Genomic DNA, 15,569 nt, shown 5'->3' with positions numbered 1-15,569 from the left:
TAAGACACACAGAGTCTTGGATAAAGAAATTCCAGCAGCGGTCTTTAAACACCCTACACAGCCATAATAAAGTTTGGTGTAACCACGCTGTGGGATTATGTACAGGAAAGGGACTTATTTTTTGTTGACATGGCTGTATCTTCAAGATGTATCATAGAATAAACAAGACAGATTGTATAATGATATGCACAACATGATATCACTTGTCTCAAAATACACATCAACAAACAGCAATACTGTTTCTTCCCACAGGTCGATAATAGCATGTTTTATAACTTAGAGGCTAAGAGCATGAATTTCAGAGCAAGGCTGCCTAGATTTGGGACTGACCTTTCCACCAATTGCAGGTTGGGTGATGCCAGTCCAGTTACATAGCCTCTCTGGGCCTCAATGTTCTCATCTGTAAAATGGGGATAAGAGCAGCACCTACCTCACAGAGTTATTGTGGGGCTTAAATACGTAAAGCCCTTAAAACAGTGCTTGGAAGTTAGTAAGCCCTATATAAGAATTATTTTTATTATGTGAAAGTTTAGATAAAGTTCTGGAAACATGTCAAATAGGGGTTACTGTAGGAGAAGGGACGGGCATGGGGCTGGAAGCAGTGAGTAAAATAGATTTCAGCCTTATGTATAAAAAGTTAAATTTTCTGCAAGAAAGACTGATTCGTGTCTTACTTGTGTGGTTTAAAATGAATACATTTTTTTTAAGTGGAAAAAAAAAAAAAAGACATCAGTGACTTGAGGCTGGGCCCTTTGAATTTAGAAGAATTTTGCCTCCAGACTGGATCATCTGAACTGCTTCCTCCCATCCTGGCAGACATTGCCAAACCCATAAAACCGGGGCAGAAGAAAGGTTGGAGGGGCTAGAGGGCTGGAGCCTTGGTTTTGGGTCTTACTGCCCCAACTGACTTAGAGGATGACATCCGGACAAGCCCCGGCTCCCTTTGGGCCATGGTTTGTGTATATGTCAAGCAGGAGTAATGCTTTGTACGCAGCCCATCTCACAGGGAATTGTGGAGCTGTTAAAAGAGCCTCTAATGCTGGGCATAGTGGCTCACGCCTGTGATCCCAGCACTTTGGGAGGCTGAGGCAGGAGGATCGCTTGAGCCCAGTAGTTTGAGTCCAGCCTGGGCAACAGGGAGAAACCCCATCTCTACAAAAAGTACAAAAATTAGCCAGGCATGGTGTTGTGTGCCTGTGGTCCTAAGCAACTGGGGGTTGGGGGACAGAGGTGGGAGGATCACTTGAGCCTGGGAGGTTGAGGCTGCAGTAAGCCATGATCATGCGACTGCACTCCAGCCTGGGTGACTGTGAAAGACCCCCATCTCGAAATAAAATAAAAGAAAATAATTTTTGAACAAAGAGCCTCTGGGGTCAGAAGGGCTGGGTTTAAATCCTGATATCAACATTTTAGTGCTGTGCAACCTTGGACAGTTTTCTTAACCTCTCTGTACCACTGTTTTCCTCATCTGGGTGGTGATATTACATTTACTTCACAGGATCACTGTGAGGGTTGGAGACATTAATACTACAGCACAAGGAGGGGACATGTCTAGTCCGCAGCCAATGCTCATTGGCTGTTATGTACTGAGTTCCCGGCATAGGCTGGGCATCAGGCTGCAGTATTCCACCTGCACCTCCCCATTAGAATCTCAAGCAATATTTCCAGGCACGTTTCCTGCATTTCATAGATGAAGAAACAGGCTCCAAGAAGTCAAGCAACAAAAGGTGGATTTAAAATCTATGCTGGCTGGGCGCAGTGGCTCACACCTGTAATTCCAACACTTTGGGAGGCCAAGACAGGCAGATCGCTTGAACCCAGAAGTTCGAGACCAGCCAGGGCAACATGGTGAAAATCTGTCTTTACAAAAAATGCAAAAAAAATTAGTCTGGCATAGTGGTGTGCACCTATAGTCCCAGCTACTTGGGAGGCTGAGGCAGAAGGATCGCCTGAGCCCAGGAAGTTGAGGCTGCAGTGGGCTGTGATCACAGTACTGCACTCCAGTGTGGACAACAGAGTGAGACACTGTCTCAAAAACAAAATAAAAATAAAACGATAAAATCTATGCTGATTCCAGAGGCCATTTCCTCTGGAATATAATACTGCCTTCAACAAATGGTCATCTTTTAAAACTAAATTATCATTTTATTATGTCTTTATTATTTTTTCTGTTTACAAACATAAACTGTACTCATTTGGAAAGTTCTAAACATTGTGGAAGTATACATTATGAAATTTCCCCCACAATCTCACCCTCTAGGGGTAAGTGTATAATTTCCAAAACTCTTTACTCATGTTTGAAGATTGTTTTTGCCTTATCTGAAAGCCAGAACACCATTTCCTTAAAGTTTTTCTAGAAACCATGTCACTTTTAACTTTATTTTTTGAAGTACCACTTGCCACGAACTGAAGGTATCATCGAAAAGAAACTCAAGGGTGGGGCATGGAGGCTCACACCTGTAATCCCAGCACTTTGGGAGGCTAAGGCAGGAAAACTGCTTGAGCTCAGGAGTTTGAGATCAGCCTGGGCAACATAATGAGACCTCGTCTCTATCAAAAATAAAAACAAAAAACAATTAGCCAGGTGTGGTGGTGCACACCTGTAGTCCCACCTACTTGGGAGGCTGAGGCAGGAGGATTGATTGAGCCTGGGAAATAGAGGCTGCAGGAAACTATGCACGGAGCTGTGCAACCAGTGCACTCCAGCCTGGGTGACAGAGTGAGACCTTGTCTAGAAAAAAAAAGAAAGAAAGAAAGCCAAGGAAAACAAAAAACACCATGACGCTGTTGAACTGTAGCTGGGTATTGCTGCAGACCCAGGGCTCTGACCGGAGGCCTGGCCTCCCCTTGCTGAAAATATCAAGAGTGTGAGAGGTTTACAGATGCGTTAGCACCTGACTGAGGCGTTCTCTTTCACTAGTCTGGAAGAATGAAAAAGAACTGAAAAGGGAACAACTTTGTCACTTTACGATTCAATGGAATCAGACGCCCTCTCCACACACCTCCTAAAATCCTCTTGTGAACTCCTACTGGATAGGTCTTTCTCTGGGAAAACACTGACCTGTCCATTTCAATAAAAGGATTCTGCAGCCCAGAAACACACAGGACACCTTCAAGAACTCAGTGAATAAGACTATTGAGAGACACACAAAACAGCAAGCTATTTCTCTCTTCAAACATGATGCCACGGTAAGATCTGAATGCCTCAAAGCACCAGCTTCCCAAGGCATGCAAGCTCCTTCCATTTCACCAGGAGGGACAGAAAGGACCATGCAGGACAAGGGGTTCTTGAGGGTCTGGCGATGGTACAGGATCCATCCCACCCACAAGGGATAGGTGCTAGGGGATCGGGAAGCTTCCAGGGGTCGGCAGACTCTCTACATTGGCACAATCTTTTAGGAGAGAAATTTGACAACACGGTTTCAAACATTTAAAAAACAAAAGTTCATATATCCCTTTAGGAGTCCACTTTGAGGACTGAGCCTAAGGAAGCAATCCAGAATGTGAGCAAAGCTCTAGCTACGAGGATGTTCACCAGGGCGTTGCTTACGCCTGGATGTCAGTGGGAGCGGCCCTTCCTTTCTTGAGACAGAAACAGCCAGCTGGGACACCAACCCACCTGCAATGCCACGACCTGTAGGAGGCTATGGCCTCTCCTGGGAGCTCTGCGATTCCTGGGGAGGAGGTGGGTGGGCGCTCCTCTAGCTGAGGGCTCCTGCTCTAATTCAAGCACTCTGTTGCTTTTTTGAGACCGAGTCTCCCTCTGTAACTCTGGCTGGAGAGCATGGCACGATCTCAACTCACTATAACCTCCACCTCTCAGGTTCAAGCGATTCTCCTGCCTCAGCCTCCAGAGTAGCTGAGATTACAGGCACGCACCACCATATCTGGCTATTTTTGTATTTTTAGGAGAGACGGGGCTTCTCCATGTTGGCCAGGCTGGTCTCAAACTGCAGACCTCAAGTGATCTGCCCATCTCAGCCTCCCAAAGTGCTGGAATTACAGGCGTGAGCCACTGTGCCTAGCCCAGCCCATTATTAAATTACAAAACAAAATTGCAAAAATTGTAAAAATGTCTTTCACAATGAGCATTTGCGAGCACAAAAGCAGACTTTAAGCAGCATTTTCTCCTCTTCTCCCTCCTCTCCTCTTCTCTGCTATCTTCTTCTCCCCACTTTTTTGTTTCTTGCCATCCCCTCTGACTGGTTCCTTCTTCCTCCAGACGCCATGGCCCATGGTTCCCTGCCACACTCCCTTCAAGTTCTCTCTCAAATGTCCCAACATCCCTACAAGAAGGCTACGTCTGCCTCTCTATCCAGCATGCTCCACCCTCGCCTGCCTTGCCTTCTTCACTGCAGTCACTTCCACCTGACCTCGTGTGACATGCACATCTTTGTTTACTTGTTTGTCTGTTTCTACTGCCTCATCAGCTCCACAAGGCAGGGAGTTGGTTGTGTTCCCAGCTGTAGCCCAGTGCCTAGAGCAGGGCCTGGTGTGTGGAAGCTCAGCGGAGAAGCTGAATGCACTCATGATGGCAGGTGGGGAGCCAGAGCCGGTGTCTGTGGTGCTGGTACCCACCTCACACGGAGCAGAGGGCATTCCTGGACTCACTGAAAATGTCCTTTTGCCATCCTACCCCTAAGAAGTTTCTGGGAGTCATCTCCCTATGTGGCTAACCTCCCTCCACCTTCTCTCCTTCCTTTCTTCTCCCCTCCCTCCACCCCCTTTTCTTTCAGGAGCAAATACAGCACCTCTGCCCCACACACATACACCATGCAAAGCACTCTGTTCCCACCCAACATGTCCTGGTCCCTGTTGGCCATTTTGCACACAGGTTCCAGCCACCCCAAATCCTATCGAAGTATTTTCCCAAACATATTTCCTTTCCTTCACCATTATGGTGAGAGCTATTGGAAGAATTAAAATGCCATATCTTGCTTGCTTTTTTTTTTTTTTTTTTTTTTTTTACAAAAAAACAGGGAAAACATCCCATATATAATACAAGAAAATGAGACCCAATATAAATATCTAACAATGACGGATATGGTTCAGACATTCTATAAGCAACTATGCCACCATTTTAAATGACAGTATAACCATATAATAGACAAAGAGCAAATTCCCTTAACATGAAAAGTGCTTTTACAACTCAACAGGAAAAAGACCAAAAGCCAATAAAAAAGTGACCAAAGGATATGAACTGACAGTTTATGGAAAATGAGCTACAGGTGACTCTTAAATATTTGAAAAGATGTTCAAACTCATTCATAATAAGAGGCATAAAAAAACACACTATTGTTCGTCTCCGAGATTTGCAAATATGGAAATTTGGCCCCTCCCCCCTCCAGCTGGTGGGAGCAAAAATTCATACAACATTTAAGGGGGGTAATTTGCCATGTTTATCCAAGTTCAAACTGCATATTCCCCTTGACCTTGCAAATCCACTCCTGGTTTTCTTAAAGATTCACTCCCACGTATGAAAAATGATGCTTGACCAAGGATATTTATTACGGCACTGTTGAAATAGCAAAAGACAGGAAATAACCTAAGTGTTCTACAACTGTTAGATCAATTACAGAGCAGTTGTACGGTGAAATACTACGCAACTGTTAAAAAGAAAGAGGGAAAGGGCAAATTTTAAAATTTTCATGTAGAAAGATATCCAAATTGCACTAAGTTTAAAAAAAAAAAAAAAAACCCAAGTTAGAGAACACTACATATAGTATACTGCCATTTGTGAGAAGGGAAAAGTACACATGTGTGTTTGTGTCTACGTATGTGTATATGTGTTTGTGTATGTGTGTATATATATATATGTATATATCCATGTTTGTAAAAACCCACTTAGACTGTCTTTGGAAGGAGACACAAGAACCTGATAACATTGGTTGCCTTCGGGGAGGGCAATTGGGTGGCTGGGAGACAGGAGATGGAAGGAGACTTATTTTTCATTATATCTTTCCAAATGTTTTACATTTTTAAAAACTATATAAATGTATTAGCTATGAAAAATTAAAAATTTTAAAACATGATATCATAAGATTTAATTTTCCTTTAACACATAATTCCATATCATTTATTTTAAAAAGTGAGATACAATTTTCATGTATAAGTCCATTAAAAATATGAATATATGGGCTGGGCATTGGTGGCTCATGCCTGTAATCCTAGCATTTTGGGAGGCCAAGACAGGTGGATCACCTGAGGTCAGGAGTTCAAGACCAGCCTGGCCAACATGGTGAAACCCCTTCTCTACTAAAAATACAAAAACCAGCTGGGCATGGTGGCATGTGCATGTAATCCCAGCTACTCAGGAAGCTGAGGCAGGAGAATCACTTAAACCTGGGAGGTGGAGGTTGCTGTGAGCCAAGATCATATCACTGCACTCCAGCCTGGGCAACAGAGTGAGACTCCCTCTCACTAAAATAAATAAATAAATAAATAAATAAATATAATAAAAAAGATCTGGCAAACAAATCTGGCTCACATCCTTAGATTGCCTCCAAAGTTTTTACAGTGTTTGGACTTGCATTAGCTTGCCTGATCCTTAGTTCAATTCTGTATGGAAAACAGAGCGGAGATGCTGGGATGGTGTATTCGTTTCCTAGTGTTGTCGCAGTACTGCTGTATCTGCTGTCACAAAGTGCCACAAGCTGCGTACATTAAAACAACAGAGATTTCTTCTCTCGCAGTTCTGGAGGTCAGAGTCTGAGATCAAGGTGTGGTCAGGGCCAGGCTCCCTCTGAAGGCTGGAGGAGAGGATCCATCCTTGCCTTTCCTGGCTCCCGCCGCCTGCTGGCAATTCTAGGTGGCTTTTGGCTCCTAGGTGCATCACTGCGCTCTCCTCCTCCACCGTCCATGGCTGTCTGGTCCCCGTATGTCTCTGTCTTCATGTGTCCATCTCCTCTCTTATAAGGACACAGGTCCTATTGGATTCAAGGCCCATCCTACTCCAGTATGACCTCATCTTCACCAGTTATATCTGCAACAGCCCTATTTCCAAATAAGGTCACGTTAGGAGGCACTGAGGGTTAGGCCTTCAACATATCTTTTATGGGGAGGCACAATTGAACTCATAACAAATGGGAAAAGTCATGCTAAGAAGTTATGGCTGGGTGTGGTGGCTCACGTCCATAATCTCAACACTTTGGGAGGCTGAGGCAGACTGATCACTTGAGGCCAGGAATTTGAGACCTCACGTCTATTAAAAAAAAAAAAAAAAAAAAAAAAAAAAAAAAGGAGGCCGGGCAAGGTGGATCACGCCTGTAATCCCACAGGAGGCCGAGGCGGGTGAATCATCTGAGGTTGGGAGTTTGACACCAGCCTGGCGAACATAGTGAAACCCCATCTCTACTAAAAATACAAAAATTAGCTGGGTGTAGTGGCGGGTGCCTGTAATCCCAGCTACTTGGGAGGCTGAGGCAGGAGAATCGCTTGAACCCAGGAGGTGGAGGTTGCAGTGAGCCGAGATCGTGCCACTACACTCCAGCCTGAGCAACAGAGTGAGACTTCGTCAAAAAAAAAAAAAAAAAAAAGGAATAAAAAGAACAACAGCAAAAGAAGTTTTGCTGAATTTTCCTCAGAGGGGAAGAGGGTATGTGTGTTGGGGTCTGAGGAGGCTAACCCAGCCCTGTGGACACCCGGACAACTCTGTATCTGATCCAGGAATAAAGTTCAGCATATTGTGAAACTCTTCCAAGAACTTTCCCCTCTGCTTGTCTGTCTTCTTCAAGGATCCATCTCCCCTCACACTTGTGCAGCACTTTAAGGTTGATCAAGGCACTGGGTGGGCGTGCATCATCTCATTCAATCCACAAAACACACTTTGTAGGATAGATTTGCATATGTTCATTTTACAGACGAGAAACCAAAGTTTCAAGAAATTGAATGGTTAGTTCATGGTCATCCAGCAAATACCAGGTGTTGAGAGCCCCAGTCTGTCTGCCGTCCACACCATGTGGAGGTCCACCTGGCACTGTGCTTCTGGAGACAAGGCCGGTGGGCATCATGGATGGCCATTCTGGGCTATGGTTCAGTAAGGTTTGCAGAAAGCACGCTGAATGGGAGTCTAGATACATCTGAAAAGCATCAGATACATCTACATACATCTGAAAAGCATCAGATACATCTAGATATATCTGAAAAGCATCAGATACATTTAGATACATCTGAAAAGCATCAGATACATCTAGATACATCTGAAAAGCCCATGGCTTTTCAAGGTTTATTTCTCCCTTAGAGAAACGGAAAGTGATTTGAAGGGACAATGAGGCTCCAGGATCTGGCCCCGGGGTACTCTCTGCCTCCTGCTACCCCCCGGTTTTAGAGGCTGGGAACTGCCAGTTTTCAAACTGCTTTTTAGGTCTGCAGAAACTTCAACCTTTTAAAAAAGGAAACATAAGAACCCCAACTTATAAAATGGACGCAAACGGCACTGAAGGTAGGAGGCTCTTTCGACCTCCCCGAATGATCGCCCCAGCCAGTTTCAGGTCCTGGTTTTCTGGGTGGGAATAGTGACCGAAAACCACATGGGAATGCAGAAAGCAGTAACGAAACAACACCCATGCATTCACCTGTCACTTATGAGGTTAAATGTCCCTTAGAAATAATCTGGAGATTTGCCATTAAGGAATAACTATTAAAATGTTTGTAGTATGCTGGTGGTACTGTGGTTTTGTTTTTAAAAGATGCCTTATCTTTTAGTACATTCTGAAATACCTCAGTTGAGATGCTATGCTGTCCGTCATTTGTTTTAAAATAACCAGCGGTGGAGATTGGGCCACCTAGGTGGCCTTGGGGTCGTGACTGTCCAAGCTGAGCGTGGATAGGTAGGGCTTCATTATATGAAAACCCGCAGGTGCAGAAGGCTCAACCTAATTCTATTCCTTCTACTATTGTATATGTTTGGAATTTTCCATAATAAAAAGTTGTTTAGGCTAAAAAGTCTAAATTGCGTATAATGAACAGTGTAACTTCTGTAATTGTTTTAAAATCAATGAAAAGTTGCAGAGTAAAAGACAGAGAGAGTGGGTGGCTCCGGTAGGTGACAGGAGCTGCGCAGGGAGGGAAGCACAGCCGCTTACTGTGTCCCCCCATCCAGGCGACCCTCATCTGCCATCCTCTGCCTCCAACCGGGAGGTTGGAGGCAACTCTTCCTCCAACCTCTCGGGGCGCATGCTGTGCGCGCTGCCGAGCTACTGGCTCCCTGTACGCTCACCCGGCTATCCATCGGCCACCCACCCGGCCACCCGCACCTCCCGCTCCAGGGCCTCTGACATCCCCTCCACCCCTCTCCGTGCAGAATTCGAACCCCGATCCTCTCCCTTCCGCTCGCCCTAGCCCGGGTCCCGCAGCCCTGCTGCACGCCCGGCACTCACCCGCAGAGCTCCTGGCACTCACCCTCAGCGCTCCGGGCTCCTCCGCGCTCTGCGCGAAACTGAAAGTAGAAGCCGCCTAGATCTGTTCGGCCAGTGAGTGGAACTGGCGGCTGCTGCCGAGAAATCACGTGGATTCGAGGTGCCAGCCCGAGTCCCCGCTCCCCGCTGCGCCCACACCCTGGCACCTCCCCGCAGCCCTGCATCGGACCCAAGGACAGTCCCAGTAGACGTGGGGGCGCTCGCCCCTTTCGTGGACTGGAAACTGAGGCAGGTGGGTGAAGGTCGGCTCACATGCAGAGCGCAGGTGGGTGGGGACCCCGGGCTAAGACCCTGTCTCAGTGCCTCAGTGGAGACTGGGTTGGATGGGAGGGGGGATGCCGTGCAGGAGGAGGGGACTTAGAACCAGGGGGAGAGTGGAGAGCCTCCAGGATGAACTAGGGGAGAAGGGAATGGCAGCAGCGTTTGTTCCTATTCACCGAGCCCCTGGCTGGCTGACCCGGGAAAAACAGTCTACCAATTTATCTCATTAAGTAACCCTAAAATACTTCTGCAAGCAACACCCTATGTTCCAGGTGAGCCACTGAGGCTCAGGGAGGACAGAGTTGAAGGATCTTGCCCCAGTCACAGGAGAAATCACAGGCAGAAAGGGGGAGATGGAAAGAGGTAGGAGGGAGAGCAGGAAAGGAGAGGAGGGACTGGAGGGGGCAGAAGGAAGGGGAGGTGGCTGTCCCAGGATGGGGTCAGGGGCCGTCCTCAAAGTCCAGCTTCAGCTTCTCCAGGTTTTTGCCCATATCCTGGGACAGGGGGCTCCTCTCCCCCTGGACATACTCATCCGGTGGACAGCTGTGCCTGCTAGGAAGGCCTTCCACCCACCTCCCAGACATCCCACAGGGAAGCAACTTTCACTCCCAGACTGCTGGTGCTCCCCTGCCTCCCAGGCCTGGGGTGGGTGTTGGTGTGAGGGTGCTGCAAGGTAGTGGTCAGGACACAAGCATCAGCATCGGACATCCCGGGTTCAAGTCCTACTCTCCACCTTACTGACTGTGTTAGATAGGCCCAATGCCTTGACTTCTCTGTTCATCCTGGAGTGCACTTCCAGGCCAGGAGTCGGGGACCCCCCAGGGTTCTTTTGTTGTTGTTGTTGAGAGGGAGTTTCGCTCTTTTCCCCAGGCTGGAATCCAGTGGCACGATCTCAGCTCACTGCAACTTCTGCCTTCCAGTTTCAGGCAATTCTCCTGCCTCAGCCTCCAGAGTAGCTGGCATTACAGGCATGTGCCACCATGCTCTGCAGGTGAGACGACCTTCACCCGCCTACCTCAATTTCCTGTCCACAAAAGGGGCAAGAGCCCCCATGTCTCCTGAGATTGCCCCTGGGTGTGGTGCGCAGGGGCTCAGGGAGGTGCCAGGATGCAGGCTCTACAGGGAGTGGGTGTGCCAGGCCCCCAAACATCCTGCACCTGCATCCCCATCTGGGTCCAGGCTGGCACCTCAGTTTTGCCATCTGTAAGATGCGGATGATGTTAATACTAACTCCACATAGAGTGGTTGTGATCATTTGATGACTTAAAGTTGAGGCTGTTGCAATCTACCTGAAGCCCATAAGCTGCCCTTATATTTTTGTCCCCTTCTGCAGGCCCCACTTCCCCATGAGACTTGAACTGCCTTTCTCCTAGGACCAACTCAGATATCTGCAAATTGCATGACAGCTCAGAGTGGGAAGGGCACAGACTTTGCAGTGATTGCTTGTGTGTGACTCCCAGCTTCACCACTCCTGGTTGTGTAACCTCAGACAAATGCCTTGACCTCCCCTGGCCTCAGCTTCCTTATCTGTCAAGTGGGGTATTCCTAGTCTCCCCAGGCCACTGAGGGACATGGTGGGAATGGATAAGAATGTGGGTGTGAGCTGTATGCATGGGAGGGATTGATTATGTTCCAGTATGTGCCTGCTAGGAAGGCCTTCCACTCACCTCCCAGACATCCCACAGGGAAGCAGCTCATGTTCACTGAGCGCTGACGGGATGATTGGTCCTACATGAAGTCACAGGAAAGACCTGTGCATGAAGTCCCAGGGAAGACACTGACCTGCTCCCTGGGCAGGCAGGGTAGACAGACACATGAACAAATAACCACAGTCCAAGACACAAATGCGGATCATTTTCAGATGCATTTAATTCTGAACAGCCCTGTGAGGAGGGCAAGACAAAGATTATTATCCCATTAGACAGATGAAGAAGCTGAGGTCCAGATAAATCAAATGAGTTGCTGAAGGTCACACAGAAATGAGGGGCAGAGCTGGGTCTTGACCCTGGAGCCCTTTTCACTCTGGGGGTACCAGGTCTGCCAGAAAGGTTATCACCAAAGGGTTCTGGAAGAGTGACCTCCTCAAACTTTCCCTGTCCTCGGACTGGCTTGTGGCCTGAGAGTCCGCTATCAGCACATAATACCTTTGGCTAAAAATGTGCTAAAAATGTGCCAGCCCCTCTAGTGTCAATCAAATGGCCATCAGTCATTTACACTTGAGTGTGAAGAAGCCAATCAGATTTTATGGGTTGGAGATGAGAAGGAATCTTGAGTGTTTGGACTTTTGGGTGGGAAACCCGAGATGTGAGAGGAAAGGTTGACAGCAGAGAGAACTCAGGAGATGGGTGGGGAGGGAGTCAGGGTTAACTGGAGGATGGAGTGAGTCCCCATGACCTGGACATCTCTGTGTACCTCACCTCCATGAAGTATAACCAATACCTGGCACTCGTGGAGCACTTAGGATGTACCAGACACTGTGCTCTCTCCCTTTTTTTTTTTTTTTTTGAGATGGAGTCTTACTCTGTCACCCACGCTGGAGTGCATTGGCACGATCTCAGCTCACTGCGACCTCCACCTCTCGGGTTCAAGCAATTCTCCTGCCTCAGCCTCCTGAGTAGCTGGGGCTACAGGTGCATGCCCAAATAATTCTTTAAAAAATATATTTTAGTAGAGACCGGGTTTCCCCATGTTGCCCAGGCTGGTCTAGAACTCCTGAGCTCAGGCAATCAGCCCGCCTTGGCCTCCCAAAATGCGGCCGCTCTTTCCTTTAATCTTTTTGTTTCTTTGTTTTTGAGACAAAGTCTCCCTCTGTCTCCCAGGCTGGAGTGCGGTGGTGCAATATCGGCTCACTGCAACCGCCACTTCCCAGGTTCAAGCAATTCTCCCGCCACAGCCTCCAGAGTAGCTGGAGACTACAGGTGTGCACTACCATATTCAACTAATTTTTTTGTATTTTTAGTAGAGACGGGGGCTCATCATGTTGGCCAGGCTGGTCTTGAACTCCTGAGATACCCCTGCCTCAGCCTCCCAAAGTACTGGAATTACATGTCTGAGCCACCATGCCCGGCCTCTCCTTTACTCTTCATGGCAACTGTTATAGTTCTTTTTACAGATGAGAAGAGGGAGGCACAGAGAGGCTAAATAATTTGCCTGAGATCACACAGAAGCAGAGGAGCTGAAGGGTGGACCCAGGCAGGCTAGCTCTGCAGCCCCTGCTCTTGGCCACCATGGGCTCCTCTCTGAGCTAATCCAGCCCTTGCCAGAATCCTACATGGAAAGTATTATCATCCCATTGAATAGAAGAGGAAATGGAGTCACAGAGGGGCCCCAGGATGGCAGAATTAGTAACTGGGGTTGGGGGGAGCTGGGATTAGACTCAGGTCTGAAAGCCAGGCCTTCCCTATACCCTTCCTATTTGCCAAATACCCGGGCCCCATCCTGCCCAAGGTCAGCAGCCCAGGTGGCAGGATGTGCTTCTGCCTGGTGCTGTCCCTGGGGAGCACTTGTTTTTCCCTGGAGGAAGCAGCAGGTGTGGCCTTCTTTTTGGAAATGATCTTGACTGGATTGGGGCCAGGACTACCCCACACACACACCCAGGCCAGGAGGACTTAAACAGGACTAGCTCAGAGCTTCTAGGCTTGGATGGAGGGGCTGGAATTTGGGAGAGGGGCTCGGAGGTCAGTCCCGTTCGGTAAGCCTCTCACCCTCTGGACTCCGTATCTCCTGCTAATTGCGCTCCTTGGATGAGACAGTGACATGGAAGTGCCTCCCAGCTCAGCCCTGGGGAGACCTCTCCAAGGACAGTGAAGGAAGCTGGGGGGATGCCCCTACCCTTATTTCTGGAGCAGAGCCCTGGGACCTTCTGGAGTCCCAGTCGGGCTGGGGTCTACAAGGGGTAAGACTCCAAGTGACTTCTCTGTCTGCCCCTTGTGCTGATAAATGTTTCCATTCAAGGAAGAGCTGCCTTAGGGCTGCCAAGTTATCCTGATTCTGTCATTGTAGCATAAAGGCGGGGGCCTTGGGTCTTCCCAGCCTCTTCAAGGGAGCATTCTTGGGTGAGATGTGGCTCCTAACTGGTGTCACCACCTCAGAGGCCAATATCCCAAGACCTAGAATTCCCACGTTGGACTCAGGGACTGGTGAGACCACCCTGACTCCTTCTGCCAGGGCCCTTTAAGAGCCGCTTATCCTGCCCATGAGTGCTCTGGCTTAGTGAGTCAGACCCTTGCATTAGGCCCCAGGGGAGGAAGAGAAACAGGCCTCAGAAAGCACTTGGAGGGGCAGGGAAGGGCTTGGAAGAAACCTGGCTCAGAAGATGGTGCCTTCCCCTCACATCTTCCCAGACTTGAAGGGGCATCTTACTTCTGAGCTCCCCACAGCCCTGGCCTCCTGGCTGTCTCTCCTGGCTGCTGAAATAAAGGCCAGGCCCTTTTATCACCTTTGTTATGTGACCCTGCCTGCTGGTTGGGCCTCATGTCTCGCCCCTAGTTCTTTGCTTTCAGTGCCACACCAGCCCTTTTGACTGTTCTTGAATCCATCATGATTCTTTCTACCCCAGGGACCTTGCACTAGCCAGCATCTTGCTGCACCTCCTCCCATCTCAATTGGCTAATGTGGGAGAGGCATTTTGTTTACACACCCGGAGAAAATAGAGCCTGGTATCTTCCAAGACTGAGAGGGTTGGAAGAAACTTTTTGTATTGTAGCTTGAGGGTGGGAAGGAGAAGACACGATTTGAGCATAAGAAGGTGAGCTGGAGGCTGGGCATGGTGGCTTATGCCTGCAATCCCAGTGTTAGAAATGCTTGTTCTCCACTGCTGCAAAGAAATAGCACTCAAACATAAATTTAATTTTCTCAGCAAGGCAATTTTTAGTTTCTGCAGAAAGGGTGCTCCTCACAGATGGAACAATGGTGAGAGCACACTTGAACAAGGGAGGGGAAGGCGTTCTTATTCCTGACCCAGGTAATCCCTGCTGCTGTGTTGTTCCCCTGTTGGCTAGGGTTGGACCGCACAGTCTAAGCTAATTCCGATTGGCTATTTTAAAGAGAGCAGGAGTATGAGCCAGAGTGGCGAGGTGAGTAGTTTGGCAGGAAGGACAGTTAGGAACTGGTAACTAAAGGTGACTTACATCAGAGCAGGTGACCAGGGGTGACTCAGGTCAAAGCAGGTGACCAGGATGAGTCAGGATGGAGCAAGTGACCAGGGGAACAGGTGTGAACTACTGAATAAAACTGGTGGAAAAGGTTGTTTACAGAAGTTAGAAGCAAGGGGGCGAAGAGAACCAGGAAGTTAAACTTTAAAATGGAGAATCAAAGAATAAGAGAGCTGAACATACAGACATACTGATTCTTTGAAGAGAAACTTGGGGTTCACTATATTTAACATGAGCACTTTGGGAGGTTGAGGCAGGTGGATCACTGGAGGTCAGGAGTTCGAGACCAGCCTGGCCAACATGGTGAAACCCTGTCTCTACTAAAAATACAAAAATTAGCTAGGTGTGGTGGCGGGTGCCTGTAATCCTAAATACTTGAGAGGCTGAGGCAGGAGAATTGCTTGAACCTGGGAAGTGGAGGTTGCAGTGAGCTGGGATTGTGCCACTGCATGCCAGCCTGGGTCACAGAGAGACTCCATCTCAAAAAAAAAAAAAAAAAAAGGTGAGCTGGAAATAGGCTCAGGCTCTTGAGCAGTTTATCTTCTGGAATAAAGTTGTTTGCCTTTTTAGAGGCTCTGTCTTCCTCCATTTCTACCAAAAACCAGACCTCTGAGGGCCCCTTCCCCTCCCACCATCCTCAGGATCTGAAGCCCTGGTCCTCCCTCACTTCCTGTCCAGTACTGGAACCCCATGGGACAGAGAGTGTGTGACAGCTCCTGCAGGAGGCTGGTCAGACGAG

General features: G+C 48.1%; 1 protein-coding gene across 8 annotated transcripts in view; it reads right to left on the bottom strand.

Annotated features, from left to right (window-relative positions):
- The window catches only part of NLRC5 (NLR family CARD domain containing 5), a 95,326-nt gene extending 85,653 nt beyond the window's left edge, over positions 1 to 9,673 (bottom strand). For 2 of the 8 annotated variants that reach the window (XM_054533947.2, XM_054533948.2), the window contains exon 1: positions 9,378 to 9,673. In XM_054533947.2, coding sequence (XP_054389922.1) covers positions 9,378 to 9,580 — 203 coding nt within the window. In that variant the 5' untranslated portion in view covers positions 9,581 to 9,673. The remainder of the gene's footprint in view (positions 1 to 9,377) is intronic. The other 6 variants (XM_054533940.2, XM_054533941.2, XM_054533945.2 and 3 more) reach the window with 5 other exon arrangements.
- Positions 9,674 to 15,569: the final 5,896 nt, after the last annotated feature.

The sequence above is a fragment of the Pongo abelii genome, chromosome 18, assembly GCF_028885655.2.
Source record: "Pongo abelii isolate AG06213 chromosome 18, NHGRI_mPonAbe1-v2.0_pri, whole genome shotgun sequence".
Classification (NCBI taxonomy): Eukaryota; Metazoa; Chordata; class Mammalia; order Primates; family Hominidae; genus Pongo; species Pongo abelii.
Note: the sequence above shows the minus strand (reverse complement) of the source record. Positions and strands in the feature narration are given on the sequence as shown.